This window comes from Bos grunniens, chromosome 6 (assembly GCF_055505025.1).
Source record: "Bos grunniens cultivar Pamir isolate PY7600 chromosome 6, Bosgru_T2T1.0, whole genome shotgun sequence".
Classification (NCBI taxonomy): Eukaryota; Metazoa; Chordata; class Mammalia; order Artiodactyla; family Bovidae; genus Bos; species Bos grunniens.
The window spans coordinates 33,768,810-33,781,321 of record NC_141170.1 but is presented as its reverse complement, the minus strand read 5'-3'; the positions used below and the strand labels follow the sequence as shown (position 1 = coordinate 33,781,321).

General features: G+C 38.8%; 1 protein-coding gene across 13 annotated transcripts in view; it reads left to right on the top strand.

The window, feature by feature from the left end:
• The first annotated feature begins 647 nt into the window (after positions 1-647).
• Positions 648-12,512, top strand: part of YTHDC1 (YTH N6-methyladenosine RNA binding protein C1) — a 38,104-nt gene continuing 26,239 nt past the window's right edge. For 4 of the 13 annotated variants that reach the window (XM_086405554.1, XM_086405553.1, XM_086405551.1 and 1 more), the window contains exons 1-3: positions 648-904; positions 11,655-11,756; positions 12,122-12,243. In XM_086405554.1, coding sequence (XP_086261680.1) covers positions 877-904; positions 11,655-11,756; positions 12,122-12,243 — 252 coding nt within the window. In that variant the 5' untranslated portion in view covers positions 648-876. Of the gene's footprint in view, positions 905-967; positions 1,235-11,654; positions 11,757-12,121; positions 12,451-12,512 lie in introns of those variants that run through there. The other 9 variants (XM_086405546.1, XM_086405545.1, XM_086405543.1 and 6 more) reach the window with 3 other exon arrangements.

The window sequence follows — 12,512 nt, the reverse complement described above, 5'->3', positions numbered from 1 at the left end:
CGTGACTTTACAAAGCTATTTTAAAATACAATACAATTCCTTTCCCCAGTAAAAAACACAACTAGCAGGCTTTTGTTACAACTGAGCTGATCGCATCCTGCGCTGCCTTTCGGTAAGCCTTCAGCACCAAATCAGAAAGTACATCTTGTACTTAGTGTAGAAAGTGGTGGCCGCACAGGGGCTGGCCCAGACTTGTCCTAAATAAGCCTTCAATTTTCAGAACTGAATCAGGTGTCCTGCGGAGAGACAGGAAGCATCTCTGTCTTGAGGCTGGAAGGTACTTTAATAGGCGCTTCAGGTGAGAAAACAGAAACCTGGGAGTACGCAAGATAGCATGTAACTTGGAATACTCGATCCCTAGAAATGAAACTCACTCCAGAGACTTCCGGGGTGCAGGGGGGCGGCACGACGTGCGGACGTTACGTCACGTTCCCTCGTCCGTCCCGCCTCTTCGCCCCTCTCCGCACTGTGACGTTCCCAGGGAGGAACGTAGCGTAAACAGCGCAGGGCACTTCGGGAGCTGGATTGTTTCACGCAGGAAGCAGGCTCCATTTTAGCGCCGCCCGCCGTCGCCATCTGTTTCCCTCCCCCCAACCCCCGCCTTTCCCCTCCTCCCGTCTCTAAGCCCCAACGGGAAGGCTGGGCCTAAGCTGCGGGTGGCTAGAGTGAAAGGAGGGAAGGGGAAAAGAGAAAGGGAAGAAGCGGGGAGAAAGGGTGAATCGGGAAGGGTAAGTGTAGAGGCCACGGTGCCGAGCGCGCAGCCCAGCGGACGGACTGACGGACGCGCCTGTTTTGCTGCCGCGCCTGCGGCACCCGCGCGAGTCGCCTCGAAGCCGCGGCGGCGGTAGCAGCAGCATCGGAAACAAGAGGGGAGCAATGGCGGCCGACAGCCGAGAGGAGAAAGGTTAGTGCGGAGAAAGGTGACGGGCGGAGTCGGGGCTCTGGAGTGGTCGCCCGAACCGTGGTCGTCATTGTGAGTTGGGGGTTGAGGAGGTTAGCTTGCTCCGCGCGGAGCCGGTCTCTCCATGGAGACACTCGAACTCACTGGCAAAGACCAGGCCTGCCCTTTCGTCCTCGGTCTCCACATGACCCAACACTTCATCTAGCCTTGGATTTTTTCTTTGATCCTAATTTCCTTCTTCACGTAACGTTTATCCGTCCTGGGCGCGGCTGAGAGAAGGCCTTTCTTGAGTTGCAGGCCCTTGGGTTTATTTCCTGGTAGTATTATGCGGAGGTAATGCGTATTTTTGGAAGTCTTTTCTCTTAGGCTGAATTTCGAAAACCCTTAATGCCACGATTAAAGCTGGTAGTCTAGTGGATGTTTAAGACGTGGTATAGATAGATGATTAGTCCGGGGAAATGTCGACAAGTAATTTCTGTTCCTGTTAAGTAGGCAGTGGCAGGAATGGCCTATTTGGTTACATATTTACTTATTTTGGGAAAGGTAATGTTTGAAAAGAGGATTATGTGGTTCAGGCCTGGTAGAAAAAATCTTGGCCGCTATTCTGAAAGACACACGTTTTGCGTAGTTACTGGAGGGTAACTAGGAACAAATGTAATTTATAGAGTCGGAGGGATACAGTTGCTTTGAAATCTGGGAGGAACTGATGTTGCCAGAATGAAATATCAGGTCTTTTGAAATACTGGCCTTCCGGGGCCTAGATGTAGATCCAGACTCAATACAAGTTTGAAGAGTGGTCTAGATTGGATGGTGCGTTAAGGTTTTTTTTACAACCCAAAGATTACTATAATAGTTTTGGGAAGGATATAGCTGATTATTAAAAAATATATACATATATGGCCAGCTGTTGCCCTTTATTTCTCGAATCTACCCTTTTGTGTGGTGAGGGGAGCAATTTGTTAAATGGACTGCAGAGTCAAGTTCCATTAGATTTGTGATCTCTAATTTTGCTCCTTAAAAGAAGAAAGAGTCAATGAACTGGAAAAATCAGTGAACTGTTCTAGGGAAAGGGACAACCTTGAGAGTTGGACTGGGTGGGAATATGTTTAAGATAACTGCTCCTGGTTTAAGCAGGAGATGGTGACTGGGTTTAGTAGTTGAATTTTCCTTCCTTAAAGGAGTCCTAAAAATCCTCTCCCCTGCTTTTGAGCAATCCAGAAGGAATGCAATCATGGGATTGATTAGGTTTTAGTAGTTTAATTTTCCTTCCTTAACGAGCTCTAAAAATCCTCTCCCCTCCTTTTGAGAAATCCAGAAGGAATGTGATCATAAGATTGCATGATGTTAGTAAATAAAACAAACTGCTTTTAATTAGAAGTATAGTAGTATTAAATAGATGATTTTAATCAGTAAGAATTAACTCAGTCAACGATTGTTTCAAGAGTGTTATCTATGAGCTGTGTGTGTGGGATGGTGGTTGAGGTATGAGAGATGAGCTAGATGAAAAATGAGTAAAGCTCGGTACTTTCAAGAGTTCATTGTCTCAAGATGAACATAGTTGTAAGTCAGTTATGGAGTAGACACAGTTGTACAGGAGGAAAAAGAGGTGCTATATTGAATTTTTTGCTTTAGAAATGGATTTAGAGGTGAAAATGTCTACATGAACTTTGTCACTTACTGGGAAGTAGTAATGCTACCTAAGAGCAATACTTAGGATAAATTGTCCAGCTTTTGAAAGGCCTCACATTTGTGTAGTTTTTAAAAACTTAATTTTCATAATTCAGCTTATTTCAAAATTTATGATAAAAGTGCTTATCTTATAGTTTAAGATTGTCTATAGTTTACTGGCAAAGCTAGCAGATACATACCTACTGGAGTTGCTTATATAATTTTGAAATGGGAAGATTTCTAGAATAGCCTACTTTGCAAATAAGGAAATTGAGGCCTAGGGTGTCTTACTTTCTTGATATTTGTCAAACAGCTGGAAAATAGCTAGAATTAGAATTAATACTTGACTTTATTTTCACAGTGAACAAGGAAAAATGAACAGCAGATGTCTTGAATGAAACGTTAAGAAATTATAAAGATAAGCCCTGTAAGAATCTTAGACATGCCCACACACCTTAGGCCTTTCTTTAAAGATTCTGTAAGTGGTGTAAGATCTTGATAAGAAATGAGTTTAAGTTGCAAAAATTTGCTGTAAATAACAAAACAGTTAAACTTTGGTCATAAACCCCTTGTATTATTGGGCTTTGCACATTAGCTATATAATAAGCAGACATTACCTTGTATGAATGCTTATGTAATACCTGTACTTGAAAGCTCAAGCCTGTAATTGGAGAAATTGCCTGCTTAATTCCTGTGGTGATTATCCAAAATGGAGATTTGGAAGATGTTGAAATGTTGGTGGTATTATCGAATGTTATTTGCCGTTTTTCTGTATAAACATCTTTGCATTTTATTTCAGTTCTTATAAAGTTCTTTCTGGAGAACAGTTACACAAGTTTAATATATCTAAAATGTGGATAATTAGGTACCACTTTAAAAAGTAACATGTTTTTTGCGTGTTACCCAACTGGAAGCTCCATGAGGGCCAGGAATATGTCTGTCTTGTTTACCCGATTGCTGGTGTACAGTAATTGTCTCAGTACCTTGAATAAATGATTTAGAAAATTGTAAATCGTTAGTTCAAAGTTGGACTTCATTAAAAACTATTTATGTGATATTTGCTATTGATGTCCAAAGTTAAGAGTTTCTCAGTTTATACATAACACACGTTCATGCAAATACATACAAATATGTGCATTTGGTAACACACACACACACAAACACATGTCCTCACTCTAGTAAGTCTTTAGGGCTAGATAGTGTTCGTTCACTTTAGGGCTTTATAAAGCGTAGAGTATGTTTGATATTCCAATATATTTGTTTTATCCATAATAGAAGTAGGACAGAAAGCTACACATGCTCTCCGTAGACTTCAGTTGTTTGTTTTTTGAGAGGCAGGAAGTTTGGATGGGACGGGAAATCCAAGTCTCTTCTTTTAGAAGAATGACAATTTGAATGACAAAAAAATAACTGAGAGACTGGTCTAATCTAAAACAAAACAGAATGGGAGGCTCCAGGAAATGTTGCTCCATCGCCAAACCCCACTATATTAACTGAATTAAAATAACAACTGTAATGTATTGGTGCCCTATGTTAGACACAAAATGCACAATATATTTAACTGCTCAGTTTTTTTTTTTTGTCTGTTTTTCCTCCCTTTAAATACTTAAGGTCTTAGTCTGAACCTGGATCCTGAAATAAACAGTACTCTGTATCTCCTGATCCAGAAGCTTCCAGAGTCCAAAAAACAAACAAAAAGCGAACCATTTCTCAGATAAATATTATTTTCAACACTGGTATCCCTGGAGTTAAGGATTGTGGCCTTTCAGGCCAGGAGTTTCAAGGTTGAGGTGTAATTCTGGCACAGTGGAAAGAGTACTAAATTTGGATTCAGAACTGTGAGATTTTATTCACAGTACTTGAATTTATTGGGCTTCTTTTTGGAATACTTGTTTCATACATAACCTTCTAAAGGTTAGAAACTACTTTGAAAGCCAGTTAGATTTTAAAGTTCCTGTGTTTATCTTATCCAAACAAATACTCCCATCTACAGAAGACAAGCTTTGTTGACTAACACAGTTTTGAACAGGTTCTCTAAAAACAGTGATTTTTTTCTTTCTTTGTTTTGTTTCCTGTATTGTGGATCTGTATATTTATCCCAAAACTCAGTTTGTTAATAGTTTGTGATGGTAACATAAGATTATGCTTGTTTAACCAGTGATGATAATGAAGTCCATGTATGAGCATCATATATTGCGAATGCAAAACGTTCACAGATGATTGTATTTCCATAAAGGAATCAAGCTAGCAGCAGCCTGCTTTGTTTTGTTTTAAATCAAGGAGTATTTGAAAGTCAGACAATTCAAGTAAAAATCTGAATTTAGAAATCCTCTTGAAAATTTATAAGATCTGATAGGGTACTTGGCATTTCTCTTAAGACAGTGAATCCACTGGAGTTGAGTAGGCTTGTCCCCTGTAGCATTCCTACTCTTTCACAAGGTATCCTGTGTAGTAAAAGTATATATGTTTGGTGTTCCTGTTACCTCAGTGTCTTGAATTGAACCATAAATTTTTTGGTAGTTACTTAATATCAGTGTTGTTTAAGAGTTATGGGCATATGCATTCTAGGGTCAGGCAGATAAAATGCTTTAAAAATAGATGTGTGTGTGTGGCAAATAGATGGAGAAACAGTGGAAACAGAGGCTGACTTTATTTTCTTGGGCTCTGAAATCACTGCAGATGGTGATTGCCGCCATGAAATTAAAAGACGCTTGCTCTTTGGAAGAAAGCTATGACCAGCTTACACAGCATATTAAAAAGCAGAGACATTACTGACAAGGGTCAGTACGGACAAAGCTATGACTTTTTCAGTAGTCATGTATGGATGTGAGAGTTGGACTATAAAGAAAGCTGAGCGGTGACGAATTGATGCTTTTGAACTGTGGTGTTGGAGAAGACTCTTAAGAGTCCTTTGGACTGCAAGGAGATCCAACCAGTCCATCCTAAAGGAAATCAGTCCTGCATGTTCATTGGAAGGACTGATGCTGAAGCTGAAACTCCAATATTTTGGCCACCTGATGCAAGGAACTGACTCATTTGAAAAGACCCTGATGCTAGGAAAGATTGAAGGCAGGAGGAGAAGGGGACAACAGAGAATGAGATGGTTGGGTGGCATCACCAACTCAACGGACAGGAGTTTGAGTAAACTCCGGGAGTTGGTAATGGACAGGGAGGCCTGGCGTGCTGCAGTCCATGGGGGTTGCAGAGAGTCGGACACGACTGAGCGACTGAACTGAACTGTGTGTGTCTTAGTCGCTCAGTTGTGTCTGACTCTTTGCGACCCCATGGACTGTAGCCCACCAGGCTCCTCTGTCCACGGGGATTGTCCAGGCAAGAATACTGGAGTGGATTGCCATGCCTTCCTCCAGGGGATCTTCTCAACTCGGGTCGAACCCAGGTCTTCCATATTGCTGGCAGATTCTTTACCATCTGAGCCACCAGTGAACCCCTATTTAATACAATAGGTAATGGCAAGTACGGAGAAGGCAATGGCACCCCACTCCAGCACTCTTGCCTGGAAAATCCCATGGATGGAGGAGCCTGGTAGGCTGCAGTCCATGGGGTCGCTAAGAGTTGGACACGACTGAGCGACTTCACCTTCACTTTTCACTTTCATGTATTGGAGAAGGAAATGGCAACCCCCTCCAGTACTCTTGCCTGGAGAATCCCAGGGACGGGGGAGCCTGGTTGGCTGCCATCTATGGGGTCGCCCAGAGTCAGACACGACTGAAGCGATCTAGCAGCAGGAATGGCAAGTATTGAGGTAATAGAGAATAGAGGGATAAGTATGGTCTATGTTCAGGAAATACTGGTAAATACCCTGATGTAAAAAACATAAAGCTAGATTGTCTCATGCACAACTTTGACATAAATTACCTTGTGTGTGTCTTTACCAAAGACTGTCAGGACTGCTCCAACTGGTAGTTTTCAGGTAAAAACCTGGGACCCTAGGGAAATGGCCACCCACTCCAGTGTTCTTGCCTGGAGAATCCCAGGGATGAGGGCGCCTGGTGGGCTGCCGTCTATGGGGTCGCACAGAGTCAGACACGACTGAAGCGACTTAGCAGCAGCAGCAGTGATCAAATAGTCTTTTTTTAAAATGTAGAATATATGTTCTTACTTTAAACCCTTGGAGCTTTCAAAGACAAAGCATCCAAGAGCTAAATTCTACAGGCTCTTAGTGTATAACTTTGAATGGATTTGAACTTTAACTATAAATGGGAATACTGTTTGTGTTTCATTTGAGTTATTTTGTTGCATCGACACATTGTGAAAAATTCATTTTTTGTTGGGACTTTAAACGGGTTTTTTTTTTTTTTTAAAGACTCTATATAGATTTCTCAAAAAATAAATAAAGCACTTTAAATACTGCATTTGAGGGGCTTCCTTTGTGGTCCGGTGGTTAAGAATCCACCTTGCAGTGCAAGGGACTCAGGTTCAATCCTTGGTTGGGGAAGATCCCACATGCCACAGAGCAGCTAAGCCCATGAGCCGTAACTGTTGAGCCTGTGCTCTAGAGCCCAGGAGTCTCAACTGCTGAGCCCATGTGTTGCAGCCGCTGAAGCCCTCACGCTCTAGGGCTTCTGGTCCGCAACAAGAGACGCTACCGCAATGAGAAGCCCATGCGCCACCACTCCTGAGCCCAAATTCTAGAGCCTGTGCAATGAGAAGCCACCACAGTGAGAAACTCAAGCACCACAAAAGAGTAGCTCTTGTGCACTGAAGACTCACCACAGCCAAAAAATAAAAATAAATAGATCTTTAAATAAATAAATTCATCTAAAAATCCTGTTAGGAAATGCTGCATTTGAGTTATATTTTATATAGAATTCTTAACCAGGCATCTGCTAACCTTTGTTCATTTTATTGCTAATATTCTTATGGTGCTGCTGTCAAACTACTGTGATGAAATTGAACATGTGCATATCACTGTGCAGAATAATGTTAAATTTCAGGATAAAATGAGTGATTTAAAGCATAAAAGAAGTCACACTGGAGAACCAGTGGATGCTACTTTCTCTCTTCTTCCCCAAAAGGATGTACCAGGGGTAGGTTAATCTTTCATAGTGGTAACTTCTGAGATTACTAAAATAATCCTTTATAGCTAATTCATTTTAAATTAAAAACATGAATTAAAACACAAAGTGTACATTTTCTAGCCAGTGAATGGTCATAGGAAGCAGTTAGCTTTATAACCCAATACTCTTATTATTTTAAGAATACATCTTAACATTTATAATTAAATAAGCAAAACTAAGCAAGTGGTGATAGTTTGGATAACACCTTCCAAGTATTTGGAACATTTCTTCCACAGTAGTTGGAGTCCCTGGCTCCTCTCTTTGAACCTGAGTAGACAGCCCTTTTTCTTTTGGGCTGTATTAATGTATCTTTAGAGCTCTAAACCACCATGAAAGAGGTTGACCTATGCTGAAGCTGTCATGGTAGAGGGTGCCATTGAAAAGCATGGCCTAGGAGCCCCAGCTGTTTTGAATCTACCCAGCCAGTGTGAATAAACAAGCCTTCAGATGGTTTTAGCCAGCCTTTAACTGCAGCCACATGCGAGACTTTAGTTGAGCCTCAGAACCATAAGCAGTAATAATAAATGACTATTGTTTTAAGTCACCAAGTTTTGGGATAGCATGTTAAATTTACTGCAGTAGTCAGAATATTTATGTATTTGTGTTATTGAGAAAAGAGGATTTTGTTTTATATTCAGGACTGTATTTTGTATATCATGTACCCTAGTCATTATTAATACAAGGTTCAGGAGGGTCAAATACCTGCCCCCCCCCCCTGCCGCTCCCACCCCAAACAGTGATCTTTTTATTCTAATTGCCTCTTATCAGAGGTGAAGAAACTGGAGCTCAAATTGGGACTTCCCCAAAGATACCTAGCTCTTAAATGATGACCTGGATTTTCTTCCTTCCAAACACAAATCTCGTCTGTATCATATTTCAGCAAATAAAAGATTTCAGTGGTGGAGAAAAGTAACAAATACAATCTTTTATATCAGGGAGTCAGAAAATATTTTAGGCTCTGTAGGCCTCATAAGATCTTTGTCATATATTCTTTTCTTTTTTAAAAACACAACCTTAAAAATGTTGAAACCATTCTTGTCAGTCAAAAATAGGCTGTGGGCTGAATTTTGTCTTGCAGGTCTTAGTTTGCCAGTTTTGTGATTAAAACCAGTTACATTTTTGTTGTCATAGAGTATAAAATGGGTAAAAATTTGTAGACATCAAATGAGGATATTGTGGTTGAACTTAAAGTAAATTTAAGATGCTGCAATGTTTAGGATGCAAGGCTTTCTGATGCACTAATTTGAAATTAATTACTAGTGCACCCAACCTTTCAGTGATGTTTTGGGTTTTTGTTTTCTTACACTTTGTTTAAAGGTACTTCTATTGTTTACATGTAATTTAACCATATATTTAGAAAGCCTGGACTCTAGACAAGTGAATTTGCGTAACTTGAACTTCTGAGCTTCTATTTCTTTATCTGCAAAGCAGTCTAAAATATAGTTTATGTGTGTCATGTATGATATGTATGAAAGTGATAAAATGTTAGAAAAGCAAGTATTGATTAGTATTTTAAAAATTTGTAGATACTTTCTAAAACTGCAACTAATCTTTGGATTTGTCTAATAAAATTATTTATTGAAGTTTTTAAAGAGAGTAGTACCCTTTTTGTAGGTAAACCATGATTTAGGCATGTCTGAAATTTAGGTTGATATAATCAGCTTCACAGTATTTCTTTCTGTGTTAGATTTAGCATGTATAAAAGTATATAATTTCATGTGACTGTCCAAGCTTTTGGGTGGATATTTCTAATCAAGAACTAGCAATTTGCAAAGATTTAGGTAGCACTGTATTGATTGTCTTATTTGCTGTCATGTCATAGTTTTTTTTTTTTTGTTTGTTTTGTTTTGGTTCTACAGATGTCTTATCTTTCAGGATTTGTTGGACCCACTTTTTTACTGACTAGAGAACTTTGACCCAAAGATGGCTTAATATCTGAAAAACATGGATGTCTAAAAATCAAATTATATGTTTTTATTCTTTATTTATGATATAGTATCCAAAAATTGTGTTTGCACTGTTCAGGTTTCAAGGGGATTTTCTTCAGTGAAAACATGAACCCAAAGGATGAGAGAAACCATTTTGGTTTACATATCTTGATTTTCAGTAACATTAAAAAAAAAAAAAAGGAAGCAGTCCATATAGTATATATTCATTTAAGAAAAATAGTAAAGTACAGGTAAGCATTTTTATGGTTCAAGGAAATCAGTTACTATTCTATTTCAGGCATATGTAATTTTCAGTGTTCTAAGTAGCAACTGTGGCTCCAGGTACAGAAGATTTGTTCTGTGTATCCTGTGTCACCTTGCTTTTCCTCTTATTTACCTACATTATCTGCTTTAGTTCTCTTCAGTACCTGATTTCTGTCCCTTTTTGGGGAAATTTGAGTTATATCTAACCTGTTCAAAGACCTCAGGTTAATAAACCTTGTTATACTTTGAGTGGGCTTTGCTTTTTGGCTAGAGCCATGGGTACAGTTGTCCTGTGTCATCAGTTTTTATGATTTTATATCTCTTGTTATGGCACCTTAAATTTGGAAAGATATTTTTGATGCTTGTATGCTTAGTGTTTAAAACATTGACCATTAGCTTTAGTGCTTTGTTTGGGGGGAAAAATCAGTTTAAAGTAGTAAATACATAATTGCATATATTTCTAAGAATTTTTTTGTCCTATTAGACAGGATGGGGGCGGTATGAAGGAGGGTGGGATGATGAAACTGAGTTGTAAGTTTTCATGATCATTGAAAGTATCAGTTACAGTCAATGGTTTCTTTGGACAAGTTACACTTTTTATAGTCCAAACCAGCATCACTAATTTTCTTCTTTTAACCTGCTTCGATGTTATTTCAGACAACAGGATAGCTGTAGGGATAGTATGAAGATTTTGCTTTTCAACCACATTTCACATGTTAACATTTTTTACCATATTTGTCTTTCTAATTCATTCACACTCCATCTTTTGTCTGTTGCAGACGAGTCCTAAATACTTATGTATGTATTTTCTAAAAAGTAGAATTCTCTTTTACTTAACGGTAGTACTATCAAATCTGCAGACCTTATTTAGATTTCACTAGTTTTTCCAGTTAAGTTTCAGATCATGTGCTGTATCGCGTATCTTTTAGTCTCCTTTAATCTGAAGTGTTTCCTTAGTGTTTGTATTTCATGATATTGATGTTTTGGGATGCCTCTAAATTTGGGTTGGTTTTGTATTTGTTTCCTTATGTATAGGTTTAGGTTTTGCATTTTGCATAGGAATATTGGAGAAGTGTTCCATGAGTAGTGCGTCATACCAGGGTCCATGATACTGATTTGATCCACTGTGGGTGGTGATAACTTTGATTACTTGTTTAAGCTGGAGTCTGCCAGAGTTTCTGAATTGTAAAATAGTAATCAGTAAGTATTTTTCCCAAAATTCACAGTCTTTGATAAATATGTGTGCTGTCGCTTCAGTTGTACCTGATGCTGTGTGACCCCATGGACTGTAGCCTGCCAGGCTCCTCTTCTCCATGGGATTCTGCAGGCAAGAATGCTTGAATGGGTTGCCGTGCCCTTCCCCCAGCGATCTTCCAGACCCAGGGATCAAACACACATCTCTTCACATCTCCTGCATTGACAGGAGGGTTCTTTAGCACCACCTGGGAATCCCTTTGATAGATATGTTTATTTAAAAGTTATGCACCTGTATTTTTTTTTTTTTTTATTGTGCACATTTTAAAGCAGTTGACAAAAAATTAGAGATGAAAGGATGATGCACAAATAAGTTCTGACTTTTTCTTTTTGTACCCCAGTATATATCCTTTCATAGCCTAGGCTTTGTAGACCAGGGCTCTGTATCATATCCTCTGCTTTGTATGGTTTTATAGGAATTATTCTTTTGTCTTGATCCTGAAATAAAAACTCCTTAAAGGTTATGTTCTCATACTTAAATAACTTCACAGTAAGTACTCAGAAATAAATGCTTAATGGTAATGATTTTTCCCCATTACTTTTTAATTTCCTTGCTTTCAGATGGAGAACTTAATGTTCTAGATGATATTTTGACTGAAGTACCAGAACAAGATGATGAACTCTATAATCCAGAGAGTGAACAAGATAAAAATGAGAAAAAGGGTAAGATTTCTGTTTATTTTGTTAAAATAACAGTGTACATAGAGATAAATATCTTAAGTCTTTGCTTTTGTGCTTGTTCCTTGAGGCTCTTAACACCAAAAGCACAATCATAACAAGCAGTGGTACCCAATTCCACATGAAAGAGAGTAATATATGTTTTTTCCAAACATGTGAAATGTCTCAGATAAGTGAATTTATTCCAGTATTTGAAAGCTGTGTTTTCTTTATAATTAACTTTGGAGTACAAATATTTCAGAAGACATTTTAAAGAAATGAGGCTTTTTTTCTCTCTGGTGTATTTACTTGTTGAACTTTGGTGAAATAAGTCTTAATACCCAAACCTTTTTTTTTTTGGTATTTTTAAGGTTCAAAAAGAAAAAGTGACCGAATGGAATCTGCTGATACAAAGCGACAAAAGCCTTCTGTTCATTCAAGACAGTTGATTTCTAAGCCACTGAGCTCATCAGTTAACAACAACAAAAGAATGGTTAGTACAAAAGGAAAATCAGTCACAGAGTATAAAAATGAGGAATATCAAAGATCTGAAAGAAACAAGCGGTTAGAAGCTGATCGGAAGATTCGTTTGTCAAGCAGTGCCTCCAGAGAACCTTATAAGAGTCAGCCTGACAAAACTTGTCTGCGGAAAAGGGATCCTGAAAGGAGGGTCAAATCCCCTACACCAGATGATTCTGAGGTAGTCAATATTATTGCAGATATAATACAGAGAGCAATTCTTTCATTTCTGTGTGAGGCTAG